Genomic DNA, 21904 nt, shown 5'->3' with positions numbered 1-21904 from the left:
TCCGGCGGCAGCGAGCCAGAGAGCGCTTTGTAGGGAGGCTGGGCGTTTGTAAATTGGTCATGTTCAAAAAGGTTTTACGTGAAAGGTTCACAACATCAACATTTTACTACAAGTACTCTCACTTCGTAAATTTGAAAGTCTCAGCATTTAAACCAGCAGTGTAGGAGAAGTTTTAATTTGTGTCAAAGAAGAGAAATTACATGATAATAGAGTCAAGCATTTTCTAGTCATAATTAAGAAGCTGCATCATATCATCAATTTGTGTGGCATCAAAAGTAAAAAAATATTGTTATATGTCAATCACTATTCAATGATGAAGTAGCTAGAAATAGTGTGTGCACTTGATATTTCTCAATCCAACAGGTCCAGATGATTCATTATATCACAAGGTCTAGGAGATCATGAATCTATTAGAAATGGTCATTGGATACACTTTTCACTACTTCAAAACCTTAACCCATCATACTATTGGCTAGTATATGGAAGTAAGGATCGATCCCACAGAGACGGAGGTGTTAGCAAGTATTTAGAGGGTTTGGGGAAGGTCGGCTGCTGCCACGCAACTCATGGGTTAAGAATTCTTTAAAACTACTGGAGGCAAGAGAATTGAAAGACTAAACTAACTACTAGACCTAAGAAACAAGAAAAACACGTACGTATGCATGACTCGAGAGACGACTTAACTAAGGAAAGTTTATCAAACTACTAGGTCAAGTAAATATGTTTCCCAAAACAGCGAGACAAAGATGTAAGAAAAAGCAATGGAGCAGATTTCCCGATTTAGCTACGACAACAGATAAAGCTGCAAAAGCAAACAAACAAACAGATCTGAGTCTAACTACCAACGATCTTCATCTTCTTCAGCAAATTGACATGAACAAGAACGGAACAGAGCATTAAATACAGAGAAACAGAGTAAACTCAGATCGAACTTCGAACATTACGATTAAGCTAAAAACTACCAGGTCGAGCAAATCGAAAGCAACAGTAAAAACAACCATAACCATGCAGATCCAAATCAGTATGTATCAAATCTACAACTCAAATTCACAATCCACTCCAGATCAATCCAATCTAAACTCGACCACATCCAGATCCATATCCATCAACTCCAATTCAAACAATTCAACAACAAACCAACTCTGATTCAACCGATCTCAACTCCAAATCGACAATCAATTGCGAAAAACATCCAAATCAGTAAAAACGAACATCAAGCATCAAAACCAACATTAAACAGAAAACACAAACTTCCATAGCTGCAGAAAAAGGTTCAAACATAATAGCAGTCGCCGAGCTTCCGGCAAATAAGTTCACGGCGAGATAAGACAAAAGAAATGTAAAAAGGATTGTATCTTCACCCCCGTGAGGACGGTGTTACACCACAAACTAAGCTAAACCGAACCCAATATGCCCAGAATTACCTCATTGAAGCCAAGTGCGTGTGTGAAGTTAGCTAAAACTAAAAGTGAAACTAATGAGTGTGTTAAAGCTGGTGTAGAATGATTATCCTCTTCAAGATAGTTGTCCCTTTTATAGTTGAGGTTCAGATCCCTAGGGCACTCCTTCTTTATGATTTGTCATTTTTGCCCTCCGAAAAAGGATCTTTTAGGATTTGTTCCTCGTTCACTTTTACTTCCTGCCAGCGTGTTCATCATTTCCTCAGTCAGGTAAATTGCTGGCGCTTTTTCACTTCACTTTCCTCATTTTCGTCTGCCCGGTTGATTTGTATGCATTCCTTGGGTCTGGCAGATATTTCACGCACCAGAACTTACAAACACTTATTAGTTCACTGAAATCACATAATTTAACCTCATAACCAATGCATGAAATGAGCCTTATCAAATGCTCATTTTTATAAAAATAATCAATGAAGTCTTAGAAGTAAACAAATAGAACCATAAAATTTTATCAGGTTTTCAGGGTAGTCCATCGGATTTTCAGGTTCGTCTTATTCAAATTGCGGGCTAATCGGGTTATAATTTTATTGGGCTATAAAATTTCCACCTTAACCCTTTAAATTTAGCTGGTTATTCGGGTCAACCCACATGTTGTGAGTTGCACTAACATTCCTAAATATGGATATATTAATAAGTAGTACTCTCTCTGTCCACGAAAAATAGACAAGTTTTTCCATTTTGATCCATCCACAAAAAATAGACTAAGTTCAAAAAGAAAAGTTTTCAGCCAATACTAACTCTACATATCATTCTAAATATGGATCTCACAATCCACTAACACTCATTTCACTACCTTTTCCATTCCTTTCTCTTACTTTTTCTATCTCTCTCTTACTTTACCAATTATATATTAAAACTTATGTCATTCATAATCTTGTCTATTTTTTTATGAACGGATGGAGTATTAAGAATAGGGATGTCAATTGAGCTAACCCGCTCGGGTTCGGGCAATCTACTCTGTTTGTCGGGCTATTAGCGTGCGAGTTATTCGGATTGTGAATTTTTCGAATTATAAATTTTCGACCATAACCCTAAATCTTCGGGTTTCGAGCTAACCCACGGGCTATTCGGGTCAAAAGTGATCTTATGTGTTACTTTCTATCCAATCCAATATTCTGACTTATAAAAAACATATTGTCACAAATAGTAAAGTACTATTGTAGTGATCAAGAGAAACAAAATAACAGCGATTGAAAATTAAAACAAAATACATAAACATATTGCTAATTAGTAGCATGCGTGAATTTGACTGAAATTAAATGGAAATCATGCATTTCAATGAGTTGAATGACATTCTTAATTGTATACCCAAAAAATAAATTCTAAGTAGTTAAAAAGATAATATAGATAGTAGTATCTCAAAAAATAAACTCTATGGAGTTGAATGACATTCTTCTACATCAATAACTTTAGAAGCTTCAATGGGATCATTGTCTTCGAGAGGAAAGACATAATAACGTAATGCGGGGTTTAATATGAGTACATATTTATAATATCTATATTCCACATAACCCTAACTTTCAATTTGAGAGAGAAGACATAATTACCATATATACTTCATATCAATGGTGCGCTTAATATTATAATTACCATATATACTTCATATAAGTATATTACATAAAATTTTAGTTAAATTTTTATTTTAAATGCTCAATCCATGGGCTAACCCGCAACCCACCCGGCCAGCCCGCATAACCCACCGACCCGAACAGGTCAGCCCGTGTAGCCCTATTCTGCATTTGGGTTGCAATTTTCCGGCCTAACCCTATGATTTTACCGAGTTATTTGGGCCGATCCACGGATTTCGGGCTAAATTGACATCCCTAATTAAGAATACGTGAGAGTAATGGAGCCGCAAAACTAATAGACCGTCTCGGCTATTTCCAGTGAAACATATTTCAGCCCAAATCGACATACCATTCCCCCTCTCCAAGTTAACAATTTTCTGGCTCTCTCCTCTCTACTCTCTCTTCTCTGAGTTCTCTCTCTAACCAAATTTGAGACCTTGAAGCATAGTTGATCGGTATGGCGACGCCCATGTTGGAGGACAATTTCGACGACGACCAGCTCTCCTCCATGACTACCGAGGACATTACTCGCGCCTCTCGTCTTCTTGATAACGAAATCCGTATTCTCAAGGTTTTCATTCCGACTTTTCGTTGCCTTCTGTTTTCGCTCAATTTTTATTTTGTTGCAGTTTCAACTTCGGTGAAGATCTGATCTGGATTATCGCTTTTCACAGGAAGAGTTACAGAGGACGAATCTGGAGTTGGAGTCGTTCCGCGAGAAGATTAAAGAGAATCAGGAAAAAATCAAGCTGAATAAGCAGCTTCCTTACTTGGTCGGAAACATTGTGGAGGTATAATTATGTACTGCTGGGTTTTGGGACTTCCCTCTCTAAATTGGATTGCTTGATTGGGTTCTTTATGCTTTGCTTAGGGTTTCAGATTACAGCGGGAGAAAATGGATTCTATTTATTCTTCTTTTTCTTTGCCTGGTTTGTGCACTTTTGTTTGGGGCCTGGGGGAGTGGGAAGGGTTACACTATCGTTTGATTTTCAAGCTTTATCAATGCTCGTCCTGTAGGGAATGCAAAGTCGGAGGGGTATCTGTCTCATGATTAGTTGAGATCATAACAATTGGCGGTCATTTAAACAATTGAGGGAAACTTTGTAGTTTTGGCCCTCACATTATTCCATTTTTACTAACTAAACACAATAAATTTATTGGATCATCAAAGTTGTTCAGCTCTATAAAGATATTTTACATGGAAACTAATCTAAAGATGACGTTTGTATAGATTGTGTTGGAGCCAGTCCATGATATGATCCAAATCAGTTGGACTACCGTTGTGTTGTCTGGTCATTCTATCTTGTGAACTGTTTTTGAGATGTATCCAGATGATATTACCTAGACAGTGTGTTCACAAAAAATACTTGTAAGGGAAATACCTATATGAATATATGTCATATTAGCCTGTATGTGTTTCAGTAGCTGATCTCTGGAACCTGAATAATCTTCTAATGCTGTTGCGATCTACACTGGTGGCATTTATCCAAAATTCTTAGTTATGATCTGTGTGCCACCAAAGGGATACCATTACCACCTTTTATCTGTTTTCTCAGATATTGGAAATGAACCCAGAGGAAGAAGCTGAAGAAGATGGTGCAAATATTGATCTCGATTCACAAAGGAAGGGCAAATGTGTTGTGCTAAAAACATCTACACGCCAGGTACTTATCATACATTTATACTAGCTCCATTGTCTGTCCTCTGTCTTCGTCGATTTTATGTTAGGTATGATTTAGGTGTAGGTGAGATTTTCAATTTACAGCTTTTAAGCTTTATATGCTTTTCTAGTGGAACTGAATCCACTATACAGTTTCATATGCTTGGAAAATATGAAGAATTCAAAGTTGATGGTAATGATCAGGAGGTCCTTTCATTTAATAATTATTCCTTCTTTTTTACTTCAACTATAATTTATGCTGAGCTGAACATATCGAAGGAACACTGATACCTAGGAAAGGGCATCTGCATTGGAATCCATAATCCGTATATGACATACAAATATTTTGAAGTTTCTGGGAATAACATCTTTCATACAATCTGTCAATTGCAGACAATTTTCTTGCCTGTGGTCGGTTTGGTCGATCCTGACACGTTGAAGCCTGGAGATCTTGTTGGAGTAAACAAAGACAGTTATCTCATATTGGATACTTTGCCATCCGAGTATGACTCTCGTGTTAAGGCTATGGAGGTTGATGAGAAACCAACTGAGGACTACAATGATGTTGGTGGCTTGGAGAAACAGGCAAGTTTCTGCCTTTGATCAACTAATAGCACTGGTTCTTGTAATTTCTTATAATATTTTATGAGACATGCTTTTTAACACTTCAGATTCAAGAGTTGGTTGAGGCAATTGTGTTGCCAATGACACACAAAGAGAGATTTCAGAAGTTAGGAGTTCGCCCACCAAAAGGAGTCCTTCTTTACGGTCCTCCTGGAACTGGGAAAACTCTGATGGCCCGTGCATGTGCAGCCCAAACAAATGCCACTTTTTTAAAGCTAGCAGGTCCCCAACTCGTTCAGGTATATTTAGCTCAAGTTCATTTTTAAATGAACCTGATGGCGTGGGCATTTGGCATGTGCAGCCCAAACAAGTACCCTTGTAGTGCGTGATTCTAGTTACCTAGAGTGATTTTGATTTTAATACAGTTTTAGCCCTATTTTTGCTTTAGGTATTTTGGGTTCTTTTTGGTAAGTCTGTTTATTAACTGTACGTACTCTAATAATATTTTTATGTATTTAGATGTTCATTGGAGATGGAGCAAAGCTTGTACGTGATGCTTTCCAACTTGCTAAAGAAAAATCACCCTGCATCATTTTTATCGATGAGATAGATGCTATTGGTACAAAGCGTTTTGATAGGTAGGTTTTATGCAGTTTGCATTTCTGTTTGGGTGCCCGTGCAGCGTGCCTCACAAGTTTGTAAATGATAATCTATTGGATGAAGTATTGAGTCCCTGACTCCCTATATTTCATGGGCTCTGGTGTTGTTTATAAGCGAATAACATAACAGAGGATCTCATCTTATGCAGTGAAGTAAGTGGTGACAGAGAAGTTCAAAGAACCATGTTAGAATTGCTCAACCAACTTGATGGTTTTAGCAGCGATGATCGGATAAAGGTTTGCTTCTGCTTCTTTTAATCTCTCTTTCAGTGATATATTTTTCCTTTCATTCTGATTTTGTGCAAGACTGCCAGCACAGTTAACATTCTGATTCTAACATTGTATTTGTGTTAGAACACTTGATATCATTGCTCTAATTTGTTTTATTCAGTGCCATGGTCTCTTATTGCTTCTAATATTCATTTGTGTATTCAGGTAATAGCAGCAACAAATCGAGCCGATATTTTAGACCCTGCTTTGATGCGGTCTGGTCGATTGGATCGTAAAATAGAATTTCCTCACCCTACTGAGGAAGCAAGGGCTCGCATTTTGCAGGTATATATCTTCAAATCAAGAGTATACAATTTGGCTTCAATTGTGAAGTGCCTTAAATCTGTGTTTATATCTAATGTCCTGCGTAGCAATGCCTGTTTGGTAATTATTGCATGCTGCTGATAACTTCTGTAATTGCAGATTCATTCCAGAAAAATGAATGTTCATCCTGATGTCAACTTTGAGGAGCTTGCTCGCTCAACAGATGACTTCAATGGGGCTCAACTTAAAGCTGTTTGCGTGGAAGCAGGCATGTTAGCACTTCGCCGTGATGCCACTGAGGTTGGTGTTTACATGTGGATGTTTCTGTTGTGTATTGAGAAATATGACATCTTGAGTGATGTTCACATCAAACTAATACTATGATTATATGAAACATGAGACGCTGTGTTTGACTGTATACTTAGATGCTATACTAAATTTAATTGGACCAACTTGGTGTATCAGGTTAACCATGAAGATTTCAATGAAGGCATCATCCAAGTTCAAGCGAAAAAGAAAGCCAGCTTGAATTACTATGCTTAGACTACAGGTTCCCTCGGTAGCAGGTGTCCCGTATTGCTAATTCAGTGCGAGAGAATGAATACTTTGTCGGTTGAAGCTCACCCTCATTCATGAGGTTCGACTAGGAAGTTACCTAACCTGCACTGAGCTGTTCAATTTGAGGCAGTCCATGAAAATTACAAGTGGGTTCCAATGTAAACGTTCGCAGTCGTTTGGTTTCTATGTTAATTTTATCATTTTAAGCTAAATATTAGTTTGCTGCTGACCAGAGTCTGATTATGGACCTGTTTAAATGTTTGAATGATATGGACTTGTCTTCAATTCGCTATTTCTAATTTGGGATGATTTGTTGCTAAAACCATATATGAACAACATCAAGAAATTTCTTAATTGTCCCACTTCAAAATTTTCCGGCGCGCGTGTATTAATTTTGATGAGGCCATGTTTATTACTCCATGAGATTTTAAACAATTTCAAATGCTTAAACACATGCTCTAAAAGTTTGGAGGAAAAAAAAAGCATTAAGCACATAAACCCTAAATAATTACCAGAAGCAACAATCGATTTTTGTTTTCATAGATAAGTATTAAAAATAAAAAATAAAAACAATCGTCGTCTATCAATTACTAGGAGTATTTGAATTGTGACAAAGTCAAGCCATGTCATCCTCTCCTTCCTCACCACCTCCCTCTCCCCTTGTTGTCGTTGTCTTGGCCTTCCCCAACTCATCACCACCATCTCCTACTTCCTTCCTCACAATCATTGTCTCGTCCTCCTTCTCTATCGCCGCATTGCCATTTCATATTTGTTCTTGCGTTCAAAGATAATCAAGAGATATTTAACAAGATGGAGAAATTTAACCTAATTATCTAGGCTATTTGAATTCAGGGTCGGAACCTGGATGGGGACCCACATGAATTGTGAGCTTGCCCAGAGGGCTACTATTAAACAAGTTTTATTATTTTGGATCATCCTTTAAAATTAAATAATAAAATACGATCGAAAAACAAAAGAATATAATGTACAACTTGTAATGATTTATCACTATGATAAATTGTAGTACTAGTACGTAAAATCACATTCGTAGACACTGAAACAAAATTAAAAGTAGTTATTAAAAATATTATGAATTTTGATTAAATTCTAGCATATCCCACAATTATAAAAATCAGTCATAAAAATCACAAAATGTAACATTTTTTTTTAGTTTTTCCGCAACAAAAAGTTTAGATTTTTTTAATAGTTTTGTTGATTACACGTGTTTCAAATTGATGAGAGTTATTTTTTTACTAAAATTTTACTCAAATTAGATTACTTTACCATTAAAATTAATCAAATGTATTTCGGGAAAGCTGGACAGATTTTTTCGAAAAAGGAATCCAAGTAAAAGCAGACACTGAATTTGTAGATACTGCTACGCTGAAAATTTCCTCCTGAAGCTTCAATTTTGTGAAATGGCGGATTCTGAAACCCTAGTTTCTGCTCAATCGACTAGCCTAGAAGAAGACAGCAACACAAACGATGTTTTGATGCCCGACGCTAAGAACCCTACTCAAGGCTCCGACTCCGACTCAGAATCCGAATCGGACTCCGACTCTGAAGATGAATCCCAGGCGAAGGCTCAAATTGAAGCACTAGAAACACAGCTCTACAATAATCCATCGGATTACGATACTCATGTCCAAGTAAACATCATTTCCTTCCGATAACTAACATGAGCATACATACTTTTACTCATTTTGTGTGCTTAATTTTTTGTGAATATGCGTACTAGCTTTTCTGTCTGTAAGCTAGAGTATGCCACGGGGTTTGTTGCAATTGATTGGTGCTAATCTATCATTTTGATGAACCGAGTTTTGTTTAGCCTTCAAATTTGGTCACGCAATCCGGTATGAAGGATAAATGTGCTGATTCTCAGTTTATCTATGTGAATCTTAAAGTATATCAAAGCTCTGCGGAAGCAAGGGGAGTTAGAGAAGCTGAGTCAAGCAAGGGAAGCAATGAGTTCTGTATTCCCACTGACTCCTGATATGTGGCGCGAATGGGCTAAGGATCAAACTACTGTTAGCTCCTCGTGAGTTTTCTTATCTACTTTTTGTTTGCTTTTTTTGGATCCTTGTCTCAATATTGCAATTTGTCCGATTACTCTTGTCGCTCTAAACTCTAAAATTTTAACTGGTCTCCCATATAATTTAGTATAGCTATACAAAGAAAGTCAACAGTGTTTTGGCTTACTGAATTATGATAGGTGATATGTTTTAGGTCTGAACATTGCCTAATGCGATATGTTATAATTTTTTGGCCATCAGATCATGTGTTGGCACTCAATGCTTCTAGTATATATTCTTTCTGATAGTTGGTATGGTATAGTTTATGTGACCTCATGATTTTTTTGGTGTTAGAAATATTTGCATACCATGGTAATTAATATAGTACATGGTATATAGACAAAGCAAGTATGGCTTATCATTTCACAAAAGTGGATGTGTTTGTAAAGTATAGAATATGAGCACAAAATTTCGATTTAAAATAATAAACAATTGGAATTATGTATGTCACGCAAAATAGTGCACACCCAAGTGTCACACGAGTTTTTATAAAAGTGAGTTTGTGTTTTGTGAGTGGAAAAAGAGCCCCACTTTACTGTTTTTTATGTACTCCCTCCGTCTTTTAAAAACAACAACTATTTCCATTTTGGTCTGCCCCTTAAAGTTATGCACTTCTACTGAGGTGAGACCTATTCTCTACTAACAATACTTCAATCACTTTTTCTTTCTATTTCTCTCTTACTTTACCAATTGTGCATTAAAATCTGTGTCGTTTCAAAGGTTGCTATTTTAATAGATGAAGGGAGTATCAATTAATAATTTAATATGGATAATGGTGGGGCATATTTGATAGTTTTGTAAAAGTGTACTCCCTCCGTCCCAAGGAAGATGACCCCTTCCTTGGGCGGCACGGGAATTTATGCAAGTTTGTTTTGTGTGTGAAGTGGAGAGAGTAAAGTAAGAGAGAAGGAATAAAGTAGAAATAAAGGTGTTTCCATTTTTAGTAATGGGTCATCTTGGTTTGAACAAACAAAAAAGAAAAGTGGGTCATCTTTAATGGGACGGAGGAGTACAAAAATGAGGCTAAAGTGTGGATGCATTGTGTCTAAAGCACTGAAAATGGAACGTTAAAAAAGCGTGCACTATTTTGGGGGACACCCTAAAATGAAAAAATGTGCAATGTTTTGTGGAAGAGTATTGTTAAGAATATTAGTATTTTGTCCCACATCGGTGATGTGACATAGTCTAGCTTAGTCTCTTGTACTTAAATATGTGGATTGTGTTGAGTAATAAGATACACCAAATACACTACTACTTTTTCTACTATGTCTATTTACTTTTCCGCTTATATCTATATTTTACTGTTCTACATGGTATCAGAGCGGATTTGTATCCGTCTCTAGAAAATTAGGGTTTCCAAAACAAAAAAAGAACTAAATTAGGGTTTCTGCCGCTGCCCGCTCTACTATCCCCACTCTGCTCTTCCGTTACTACTCTACTCTACCCGAAATTATGTTTTGTTCTGCTCTACTGCGCTATTATACCCAAACTAGGGTTTGCGGTGTTGCTGCTCTACTCTGCCCAAATTTGGATTTCTGCCACTACTATATTGCACAACTGCTCTTCTCTGCCCAAACTAGGGTTTCTGACGTTGCTGCATTCTGCACTATTATGGTTCTGCTATACCACTCTTTCCGAAATTACAGTTCTGCTATGCTCTACTCAGTTACTCTGCCCAAACTAGGGTTTTTACGTTGCTGCATTCTACGCTATTACTTGCATGCTGTTCTACTCCTGCTCCGTTGCTCTGCGCTATTATCTGTCTGCGCTCTTACTTGCTTTTTATCTACCTGCGCTCTTGTCAGTAGTTATTATTCTACTCCTACCGTTGTCCTCCTGCTACAGTTGCTACAACTGTCACTACTACGCTGCATCTACTACTTCTGCTCTACAGTTGCTACTCTGCTGCAACTGTCAATGCCTTGCATCTGCTACTTCTGCTACAGTTGCTACTACTGTCCTGCTGCTACTTTGCTACAGTTGCTACTACTGCCCTGCATATGCTACTACTGCCCTATAGCTGCTACTCTGCCTTGCAGCTCTACTTATGCAACCGCTGCAACTACTACCCTATAGTTTCGGCTACTACTATTGCTGCCGATGTTTGAGGAAAAACATTTTTGAGAACTTTGTACCAAGCTGGACAATATAGATGTTCCAGCTTGAGGGAGAGTGTTAAGAATATTAGTATTTTGTCCCACATCGGTGATGTGACATAGCCTAGCTTAGTCTCTTGTACTATATATATGTGAGCTGTGTTGAGTAATAAGATACACCAAATACACTACTACTTTTTCTACTATGTCTATTTACTTTTCCGCTTATATCTATATTTTACTGTTCTACAAGTATAACTTAAATATTCTCCTAGAGGAAATAGTTGTTTTCTCTCCTAGTGGATATTGCAATTTTCTTGATTCCGCCGCACCTTTTTACTCACTGTTGTTGAGTACTTTATCTAATAACTTGATATTGCTTGTATTCTGTTGTTGATGATCAGTTAAATGTAATATTATGATAGAAGTTGGATGTACACAATTTTCTGAACAATGATATGGGCAATCTAACCTTTAGCTATTTTAACAATGAGTGATAAGTGATTGCTCTGTACCCCGAGTATATGAAATTGCATTCTCTCTTGCCTTTTCCCCTCTCCCTCTCCCTCTCCGCTCATGTATTTTTTTGTACACCTAAATCTTTATTAACGTATGTCAGAATCATGTTTCATGTTTTATGTTGTGACTATTGTTGGACATACTGTTACGTTATTATGTGATTAAATAATTCCTTTGCAGGCTAGAAGCACTCCCTCAGATCGAAAAGCTGTATGAACGAGGAGTTTCTGATTATATGGTATGGTCTTGTATTATACCTGAAAACCTAACTAAAGAGTAAAGATTACAGTTTACTAATCTCCATGACAATCAGATTAAATTCTGTTCACAAGTGAAAAACATATCCACTTTTTCCGTACTTCCTTTAATTATTGGTGATCACAAGCTTCAAAGTGCGACTTTTACTAATATCAAGCTGAACAACATAAAATAGTATAACAGCGAAGGTGATCTTATGGAAATTGAACTGTTTCACTTAAAAAATGCTCTCTATATATTTGTACATATGTATAGTCATGTGCATTTCTTTAAAAGCATTTTGCAGTTTGCCATCTAGTATCTAGTAATAAAGAGTTGAATCTTCTTTGTGCAGTCTGTTGACCTTTGGTGTGACTACTTAAATTTTGTACAAGAACATGATCCTTCCGTCAAAGAATGTTCTGCCGTGGGCATCTCGAAAGCAAGAAATCTATTTGAGCGTGCACTTACTGCTGCTGGCTTGCATGTTGATGGAGGTCACCACATATGGGAGCTGTACAGAGAATTTGAACAAGCGATTATTTTTACTATTGACGAAACTGACTCTGCGGTTAGAGACTGTTATTCATTTCTTACACCATTTAATGAGTTTTCTGTAAATAATGTTCTCCCTGTGGTACTTATAACTCCGCTGTATGTGTCGCTGGAATCTAGTTGGTCACTTTGTGGTATTAGAATGCTTGTCCTTATGTCATCCTTGCCTACTCATAGTCTACTAATGGATATTGGGGACAAGGAGGTCAATACAATTATAGGTGTAGTTATTTCATTTTCATCTTCTATGTAGAGACAAGCTTCTCTTGATATAGATGCTGATGCAGTTTAATTTTTTGAATGGCTGTTCCTTAAAACAATCATATGTTTGGTAATCAAAAGATTTCCCATTTTATTGTCAGAAGTTACTTTGCTAATTTCTGTCTAAGGCCTTTGATTAGATTTTATGAAATCTGTGTTTGTGCTTATTTTTAAGCTCTTTCAGCCAGTTTTTGTTTCTAATCAGAAATAGTATTTTCTTCGTTGTTAACTGGTATGTCACTTTTGACTTTGTATAAGTTTCCGTAGTTAATAGTGACTGCTTATTTTGCAGGCAAAAGAAAAGCAGATCCAGCGCGTGCGAAATTTATTTCATCGTCAGTTGTCTATTCCCCATACCGACCTAAAATCAACACTTGCTGCTTACCAGGCCTGGGAAGCTGATCAAGGGCATCTCAGTAATGCTAACAATAAAGAGTTAGATGACCTTCCATCTCATGTTGTCTCTGTATATCAGAAGGCATTGGAGATGCTGAATGACCGAGCTCATCTAGAAGAAAATATTTCCAAGAGCAATACAGATTCTGAAAAACTTCAAGATTTCATGGTACTTACACACTAGAACTCTCTTCTCTCTATCAGAAGGAAATAACTATTCTTTAAACATAAAGAACACGCATCAACCACTTAAAAGGACTGAAGTTCTGCTTGTTCAAAAGATGAGAGATTTATATTTTGGTCACGTAGGTTGATGCAAATTGAGATTCACTTACAGATACAGAAATTTTGTGCTGGTGCTGAAAAGTTGTCTAAGGTGCAAATTAAAAACCATTGAGTGCTACTTGTTATAGGACCTTGCCTTATTGGGTGGTGTATGCTATTTTTAATTGATCTGCAGCACTTCTCTTTCTTGGAATAATATTCGTATCACAAAATGGAACATAAATAAGAGAATAAATCGTGTTGTCTTAAGAGTCTTTGACTCTTAGCTGTGTGGCCATTACTGTAAGATGTCCTTTTATCTCTAGTAGTGGCCCTTCATAGTCCTTTTTCTTTTTAGAGATTGACTTTGTTACTAGGAGTTGCTGTTATGTTAGCATGATTTGAAAGTCATACATTATAAGATGAAGGGATCTATCTAGGTGTAAGGATCATAAGCTCTTCGAATTTTATTTTAATTTTTGTAAAAAAAGAAAAAAAACTCAGCTTATTTGCCTTTGAAGTTCAAACTTCAAACAGACATTTATCCACTCGTTGAGGAAGAAGCTTAATTCTCTTGGTGATATTAGTTGTCCATCAGCACTTCATATCTTGATGAAATATTTGTAGAATCTAGATGGTAACTATACAGCTGTTTTCATTTCATTCCCAGTTCCAATACCCAGTGCCCTGAATTTCAGGCTATTATGAAACGAATATTTTAGAATTGGTTCTGACATGATGAATAAGGATTTTTTATTGTGGGTATAGGGCTGAAAGAAGTTTTTGCAATTGTGTATATTGAGTAAGAATTAATCGAAGCATACGTTATGAGTCTTAAGCCAGCCATAGAACTTTGGAAAAAAGGTGTCTGAATGTAAAAACAAATTATGTCTTCAGGTTTATATATACATGACTTCTGCTTTAGTTGTTCACCTTTGTGCTCTTCCCAGTAATGTATTTTCCAGAACAAATAAGGTTGCATTTGACTAGAGGTTTTGATTTGAGAGGATGAATCAGGGAAAGAGCTGAATGGGTCTGTTTTAAGTTGGCATCAAATGCCCCAAATAATGGTACACAATTAGTGTCGGGTTTCATGTAGAATAAAATGACCAATTCTTAACACTGTTAAAAGACAGACGTGTATTGTCTGTAGACTAGTTTCAGATTATTAATGATTTTCATACTCTGCAGACTTACTTGAAATTTGAGCACTCATTTGGTGATCCAGCACGTATACAGATCTTGTATGAACGGGCTATAGCCGTGTTTCCTGTATCTGCTGATCTATGGCTTGACTATACACAGTATCTGGATAAAACATTCAAGGTTTTGTACTTCATTTTATGTGGTTGTGTTTTCTCACATTTATGTTTTCTGAGATTGCAATCAATGACATTTGAACTGATGCATTGCAGACTGCCAGAATTGTGAGGGACAGTTATTATAGGGCCACAAGGAACTGTCCTTGGGTGGGTGAATTGTGGGTTCGATACTTGCTTGCCCTGGAACGTTGTCATGCTTCTGAGGAAGAGTTATCAACAGTATGTATCTATTCTAGTCCTTCAATGAGTCTGACACCTAATAAATGATTTTTTAAATCTTTTGTGCTTTAGATTTCTTGTTCAATGTTGTAGGTGCATTTTTAATGCACTGCTTAAGTTGACATTAAAAAATCCTCCTTCTGATTTCTTCTTTTTTTTTGGGGGGGGGGAGACGTTATTTCTTGGAGAATACTCAATTCCATAAGGTCCATAGCTGTGTTGTTGTTTCACAAGATTGGAAATCAACCATTAACTCTGTTATCTTAGACTAGTTTCTTTATGCTACAAAAGAAATGTAGAAATCCAAGAAAACTGCATAATAACTAAGGCATCATGTGTCAGAGACTCAGAGGTATCATACCGGAGTTAACATGCAAAGAGAACACATGCATATTAAAGGTTTAATTTAATTCTGTCTGGTCCTGTTATTTGAAGAATTTTATTTCTCTTTCACTATTTAATTATGTGAACTACTTTTTGTTCCAGTGTTGTGTGTAATCTCTAGATCTTCTTCTCTTGCTATTCCTATGCTCCCCTCCCCTCCTTTTCTATTGTGTGCAACATCTTATTTCTCATTATTTCAGGTATTTGAACGATCACTGCTGTGCACTTTTTCAGGATTTGATGAGGTACAAAATTTTAACATATGATTGATTGTTCTGAAAATATGCATTTCAAGTATTGGGAGAGTTACTGAACATGCTTACTATCTGTGGCTCTTCCGAATAATTTGTTCTTAACCGGAAGTGGAGGACATTGACCTTTGTTTTCTTTTGTACTGCACATGTAGTTCTTAATATGTAGGGTCTCATGGATTTTAGACTTATATACCTGGAGCATTGAGGTCAACTGATTGCTGTTTTCTTGTACTCCGTATTTCTGACTTTGCCTGCACTTTCTGTTTCAGTACCTAAATGTATTCCTCACAAGAGCAGACGGGCTAAGGCGGAGAATATCTTCATCTACAGCTGTGAAGGATGAAGTGGATTATACAATTATAAGGGATGTATTTCAGGTATTATATTGTAGACTTATTTTAAGTGTTTTACTGACTATTGCCTTGGGTTTCTAGATCTCAGATTTTTATGTGTTTGTTTATAGTAACTTTGTATTGATGATTAATTTGTAGACATGTTGATGGTCTTAGTATTTTTCCCTTTATTGGTGTAACTAGTCAGTATATCTGAAGTAGAATGACACTGCACACTTGTTTTGTTCTGTTGTTACTTTTGACGAATACTTCCTCCGGCCCACCATAAGCGATTCACATTCCTTTTTGGGACATCCCACCTAAAATTAGTCATTTCCATTTTTAGCACAATATAACACATTTCCTCTTTCTTACTTTATTCTCTCTTCACTTCTCTACTTAATTCTCTTTACTTTTCTACTTTATTCTCTCTCATACTTTACTCTTTCTCCACTAACTCTTGAAATGCTCCCTCTGTTCCAACTAAGAAGACACACTTTCCTTTTTAGTTTGTCCCAAACTAATATGACACATTTCTATATTTGTTCACTTTCTCTCTCCAATTAATACACCCAACCACTTTTTTCTCTCTCCAATTAACTACATTGACCAATAACTCCTAAAATCCCATGCCGACTAAGAAATGTGTCATCTTAGTCGGGACGGAGGAGTATCATTTCTTAAATCCCATGCCCAATAGAAATGCCTCGCTTATGGCGGGACAGAGGGAGTACTATTTTGCATCAGCTAGAGGACTTTGAACCACACCTTATCGCCTCTGAAATCTCTAGATTGAAAGGGTTCACAGCAGTGTTGTCAAAATGTCGTTCGGGTCGCTCGGGTCGCCCGGGTCGAGACCATCACCGCCCCAACATGGGTGGGTTGATCGAGATACAGGGTCGCCGCTGGGTCGGCTGGGTCGAGTGGGCCGCCTGGGTCGAGTGAGTCGCCTGGGTCGCCCTAAACACATGCTATCTCTGATTTTCTCAAATCTCTCACATGTTTTCTGACTCTCTCAATCACAATTCTCTATACATATGCATCCACCACATCAAACTTTTCAAACCTACTTTCTACACTTTAGAATTCGGCCTCTTCAGTCCTAAACAAATAAACAATTCAAAGATATGTTGTTGCCAACCTTCATATATTACTTTGTTTAGATATTTTCAGACAATGGTTTCAATTATTTATTGTGTTTATGACTTATGAATTGTTTTGATATTTTGATCATTTCTATTTTCCATTTTATCTCTATTCACATGAATTGCGTCTACATTTATATTATTTGATATATTATTAACATTAGAGCAGTATATTTATTTTATTTTATATTAAAAGGCAAAAAAAATTAACCTAGCTTTGTGGGTCTCTCGACCCCGTCGACTCGTCGACCCGCGACCCGAATTTTCACCCCATCGACCCGGTGTGCCCCGCGACCCTAACAACACTGGTTCACAGGTTTAAATAGAAGCTTTATTCATATTTTATTTACTGCTTCTTGTGCATTAGTCAGGCTGGTTGCTAATTGGTAGGTTTGCAACAATAAGCTACCTTACAGGGATCCACTAAATCTATGTCCTTTATCACTACTGTTGATTGGCATTGTTTAATTACTTCCTGATCTTGTCTTCTAGGAGAAATCAAATTCTGTGGCAAGGCTATGCAATAGTTATTGTATAGTTCATTATTTCTATGGTAATTTATTATTTAAATTTTTGAAGCCCTAGGCTTAAAACATGAGTTGCACATTATCATGCTCCTCATTAAATGTTTATAGATGCCCAGTATCCATGATGGCTGAATAGCCACCAACTACTCTCGTTTCATATTTTGCTTTATTGATTTTGATGTGTGTGTCTAAAAAAGATGTACTGCTTAATGGTATCAGTCTATTTTATGTCAACTGACTATATTGGCAAAATGTGTGCCTTTTACTTTGAAATCTATTAACCCCTGTTTACATAAGTTTTTTTGTTTTTTGGATCTTAGCGTGCATCAGATTACCTATCCCCACATCTCAAAAACACAGAAAGCTTACTTCGCTTGCACAGTTATTGGGCTCGACTGGAGTTGAAGTATGGAAAAGATTTGACTGCGGCTCGTGGTGTCTGGGAGAGCTTGCTTAAAATATGGTGTTCTCTATATTCTTGCCCTTTCTTGGTTGATTCTTTGATATGTTTATTGTTATTAACAGAGTTATTAAACTATATTTTTCTCTTCTATTATTTTCTAGTGGGTCTATGATGGAAGCTTGGCAAGCTTATATAGCATGGGAGATTGAGACGGGCAATATAAATGAAGGCAGATCCCTTTACAAGAGATGCTATAGTAAGAGATTCCCTGGAACAGGCTCAGAGGTAGGACTTTGGGCTGACTATTGTTGTAGTTGGTTAGAAGGGCTAAGCCTTTCCTTTGATTTCTCTTGGTGGGTAACGGGAGCTGGTTGATGAAAATTTTTCTCCTTAAGTGTCTTCTACCACTTTTTGGAGCCGCCATGTTATCTTGTATCCCACTTAAAAAAAAGAAAAATGATTTTTCTCTGGGGATGTATCTGCTTATTGCTCTCCATAACATCTTCAAAGTTCAAACTTGTCTCTGAAATTCTTAATGACAGCGTTCACTTTTTAAAGGTTTTAGTCATAGTCAGCTTACTGCCTTTGTTATTATATGCTGCAGATGATTAATTTGTTTGAAGAATAGGAAACAGGCTTGTTTATTTTTAAAGCCTTTTAGGCTAGAATTGTATTGTATGCACTTTGTGTGGAAACTGGAAATCTGATGTGAATTGTGCTTTAGTGATAATTGATTAAGCCAATTATTAAACTAGTTAATTGCTTAAAAGGTATGAACCAGACAACATTATTTGGATGCTTGGGTGATAAGATGCATGTAAAACATTTTCCCAATTATTGCACCATTGATGTTGCGGAACTCAACAAGCCCATGCAGCAAGTCTTTCTTTTTGTCCTTTTAAATAATGAGAATGTCCCTTGTTCAACTATTCCTCATACAAGTCAACCCTCACATGAATTAATTGTATCTAATGCCTTCTTGGACTTGACTGATCTCACTTTGTATTGGTTCAGAGTCTTCTTGATGTTTTCAATTGAGATACATGTGATACCTTTGGATTAGATGATACATTCATTTCCTAAAAAACAGAATCATTCAGGATATTTGCCATTCATGGCTGCGCTTTGAGAGAGAATACGGATCACTGGAAGAGTTTGATATTGCTGTTCAAAAGGTACTTCTCTATCTAAATTTTGTTTTCCAATATGCCTTACCTGCTGTTCACTACTTAAGACTACATTTTTAGGAAATACTCGCAATATATAGCCCCTTTACTTCTTAAAGTTTTTCTTTTCACTTGTTATACAATTGACACCTTTCTGACTTGCTCTGCATTATAGCCAATATATATGCAAATAGTCGTGATAAATAATAGGCACGTCATTTTTTAACTGCATATTTTCTGCATTATTTTATTAGTCAAAGAGGCACATTACATTCATCAACACTTAACTTCGAATGTGTTCATAGAAGTTATGTGGTGCCAGGCTGTGCCCCTAATTGTCTATGTGGAATTGTGGATCAGTACATTTATTAGTGGTATTACGCTGAACTGTCACTAAGCATAATTAATGGGTCAATATTGCCAACTAGAATAAGAAGCCTGTATGTGACACATGTATAGAACTTTAGAATTTCTGGAGAAACTGAAAGTAAGAAGTCTCTCGTATTGATGTCCATTTGATTATGTCCTGGATTACACATTATTAACCTTAGTGTACCTTTTGTTTTAGTTAGACATGATTATATGAACAATACTTGCTGAAAATAATTTGGGATACCTGCAATTTAGATGTTCAGGCTCTTCATATGAGATGCTTTGAATTTAAGATATTTTATTTATCCCTTTTAATTATTCCTTCGTGTGTTGCATCCAATGTTAACATTGTTGCAGGTGTCTCCTCGTCTTCAAGAGTTGCAGCTGTTTAGGTCTCAACAGGAGAGCAAAAATGGCATTCCTGCAGCAAATGAGAGAGAAAATCCACCCAAGAAAAGTGCCCGGGAAAAGAGGAAGCCAACTTCACATTTAGTAGAAGAACAGCCACCAGCTAAGCATCACAAAAGTGCGGCTCAGAACTCCAACAAAAAAAATCAGAATGATAAAAGTCAGCCAAGGCAATCAGCTGAACCAAGTGAAGCTGCTGAGTTAAAAAACAAAAATGCAGAACGTGCTAAGAACCAGGAAATAGATAAATCCTCTAAAAAGTCTATCCAATTTAATGATCAATGCACTGCCTTCGTTTCCAATCTGAATCTCCAGGCATGTTGTCTCTTGCCAAGACTTTCTTTTGTAACCAATCATCTCTAAATCATGGATCATGATATTCATTACAATACCTGTAGGCAACTGCTGATGATCTGCATAATTTCTTTGCTGATGCTGGTGGAGTTGTTGCAGTTCGATTACTAAAGGACAAATTTACCAGAAAATCAAGAGTAAGTGCTGAGCATTTTTTTCCCATTGGGGCAGTAATTAATATGTACAATTTTACATATAGTGGGTTTTAATATTTGTCTTCCTAGGTTTGCGACTTTTTGTTGTTAATGTTTCTATTGGCTACATTGTTCCTCAAAAAACCAAAATTTTCTCTTTGATCAGCTCTGACAAGAATAAAGTCTTGGAGATGCCATTTTCCTTAGAAAGTAAAAAGTAAATTGATTTGATTAATCTTGATGTTGCTCAGTAGTACAATGTAGTGGTTGAGACCCTAAAATCTCTGTTCATTTAGAGTTTGATCTTGGGATTTGCATTCTATAATTATGTTGGTCCTATTATTTACACCTGTTTCTTCGTGAAGGGGTTGGCATATGTGGATTTCTCAGACGATGCACACCTTGCAGCGGCTTTACAAAAGAACAAACAAATCTTTATGGGCAAGAAGTTAAGCATTTTGAAATCAGATCCTAAGCAAGGCAGGAAGAAAGAAGTTGCTGGGCGCAGTGGCAGAGCAGAACCTGGTAAGTTAATGCATCAGCATGTCTATCTTCAAATTTTGTATCCTACCTTGTGTTAGTCAGTTGTTATTTGAAACAAATCTAAAATGTCAATTGCTGTTTGAAGTATTAGTGACGCTAGGTAGTTTCTAGCTGCTGTAATTTATAAAATGTTCTTGTCCAAAAACAAAAAAACAAGTCCAAGGTGATAGTCATGTCAGGCTCGACTAAAATGGTTGTGTAGTGGAAGATTTCCTTTGCTAGACTTATCCCTCATCCAATCTGCTTTGGCATGGATAGCTTGCCTATATCATTTCTGCTTTACTGAAATTCACTACACAATATATGTGATTCATATTGCTGTTACGTTGCAGGCAGAACAGACACACGAGAGATTCCCAAGGGGAAAATTGACATTCAGCCACAGTCTCCCACTTCTGGGCATGATGACGTTCAGCTGAAGGGGAGGAACACATTTGCAGTACCAAGAAATGTGAAACCTCTCGGTTGGAGCAGTCGAAGCGCACCACCATCTGATGCAGCTAATGAACAGGAGGCCGATAACCCCAAATCTAATGATGAGTTCAGGAAGATGCTAATGAAATCATGAAGGTCAAATATGCCACTGGCTATGCTTCTTGTAATCGACTAAAAAGTTGGATTACTTGATGATCTTTTTCTAATTGGGCACACGTCGATAATCTTTATTAGTGTGATCTGAAGCAGTGTTTCTTCACTAATATATCAGTTTCACAAGTCTTTTCTGATGGTGTCAAGATCGTAATTTTTCAAGAGGGACACACATTTTTGGCTCATTGAACATGGTTGAAATGCATTGGTCGTACACCCTACTAGTTTGTTAGATAACTGATGCAGGGAATGTATGAACTAAGGTCTACTCGTCGATTCACTATTGAATATTGGAAGGGAATGTATTAGAAAACTCGGACGTAGTGATAAAGTGGTAATGCACGAGGGCA

General features: G+C 36.9%; 2 protein-coding genes across 2 annotated transcripts; both read left to right on the top strand.

Annotated features, from left to right (window-relative positions):
* Nucleotides 1–3378: 3378 nt before the first annotated feature.
* Nucleotides 3379–7325, top strand: LOC121756124 (26S proteasome regulatory subunit 6A homolog). The gene is made up of 10 exons (XM_042151589.1): nt 3379–3599; nt 3703–3819; nt 4585–4692; nt 5082–5273; nt 5360–5551; nt 5772–5890; nt 6061–6148; nt 6347–6466; nt 6605–6745; nt 6911–7325. Exons 1-10 carry the CDS (start codon nt 3486–3488, stop codon nt 6986–6988), a joined length of 1269 nt encoding a protein of 422 aa, XP_042007523.1. The 5' UTR covers nt 3379–3485; the 3' UTR covers nt 6989–7325.
* A 1000-nt stretch (nt 7326–8325) lies between these two features.
* Nucleotides 8326–21664, top strand: LOC121753615 (squamous cell carcinoma antigen recognized by T-cells 3-like). Its single transcript, XM_042148834.1, has 16 exons — nt 8326–8652; nt 8908–9041; nt 11871–11928; nt 12283–12498; nt 13036–13308; nt 14595–14729; nt 14819–14944; nt 15529–15573; nt 15852–15959; nt 17907–18049; nt 18151–18274; nt 19090–19164; nt 19885–20250; nt 20334–20426; nt 20789–20948; nt 21299–21664. Exons 1-16 carry the CDS (start codon nt 8422–8424, stop codon nt 21532–21534), a joined length of 2523 nt encoding a protein of 840 aa, XP_042004768.1. The 5' UTR covers nt 8326–8421; the 3' UTR covers nt 21535–21664.
* The last annotated feature ends 240 nt before the right edge of the window (nt 21665–21904 follow it).

Source organism: Salvia splendens, chromosome 11 (assembly GCF_004379255.2).
Source record: "Salvia splendens isolate huo1 chromosome 11, SspV2, whole genome shotgun sequence".
In the NCBI taxonomy this organism is placed as follows: domain Eukaryota; kingdom Viridiplantae; phylum Streptophyta; class Magnoliopsida; order Lamiales; family Lamiaceae; genus Salvia; species Salvia splendens.
Note: the sequence above shows the minus strand (reverse complement) of the source record. Positions and strands in the feature narration are given on the sequence as shown.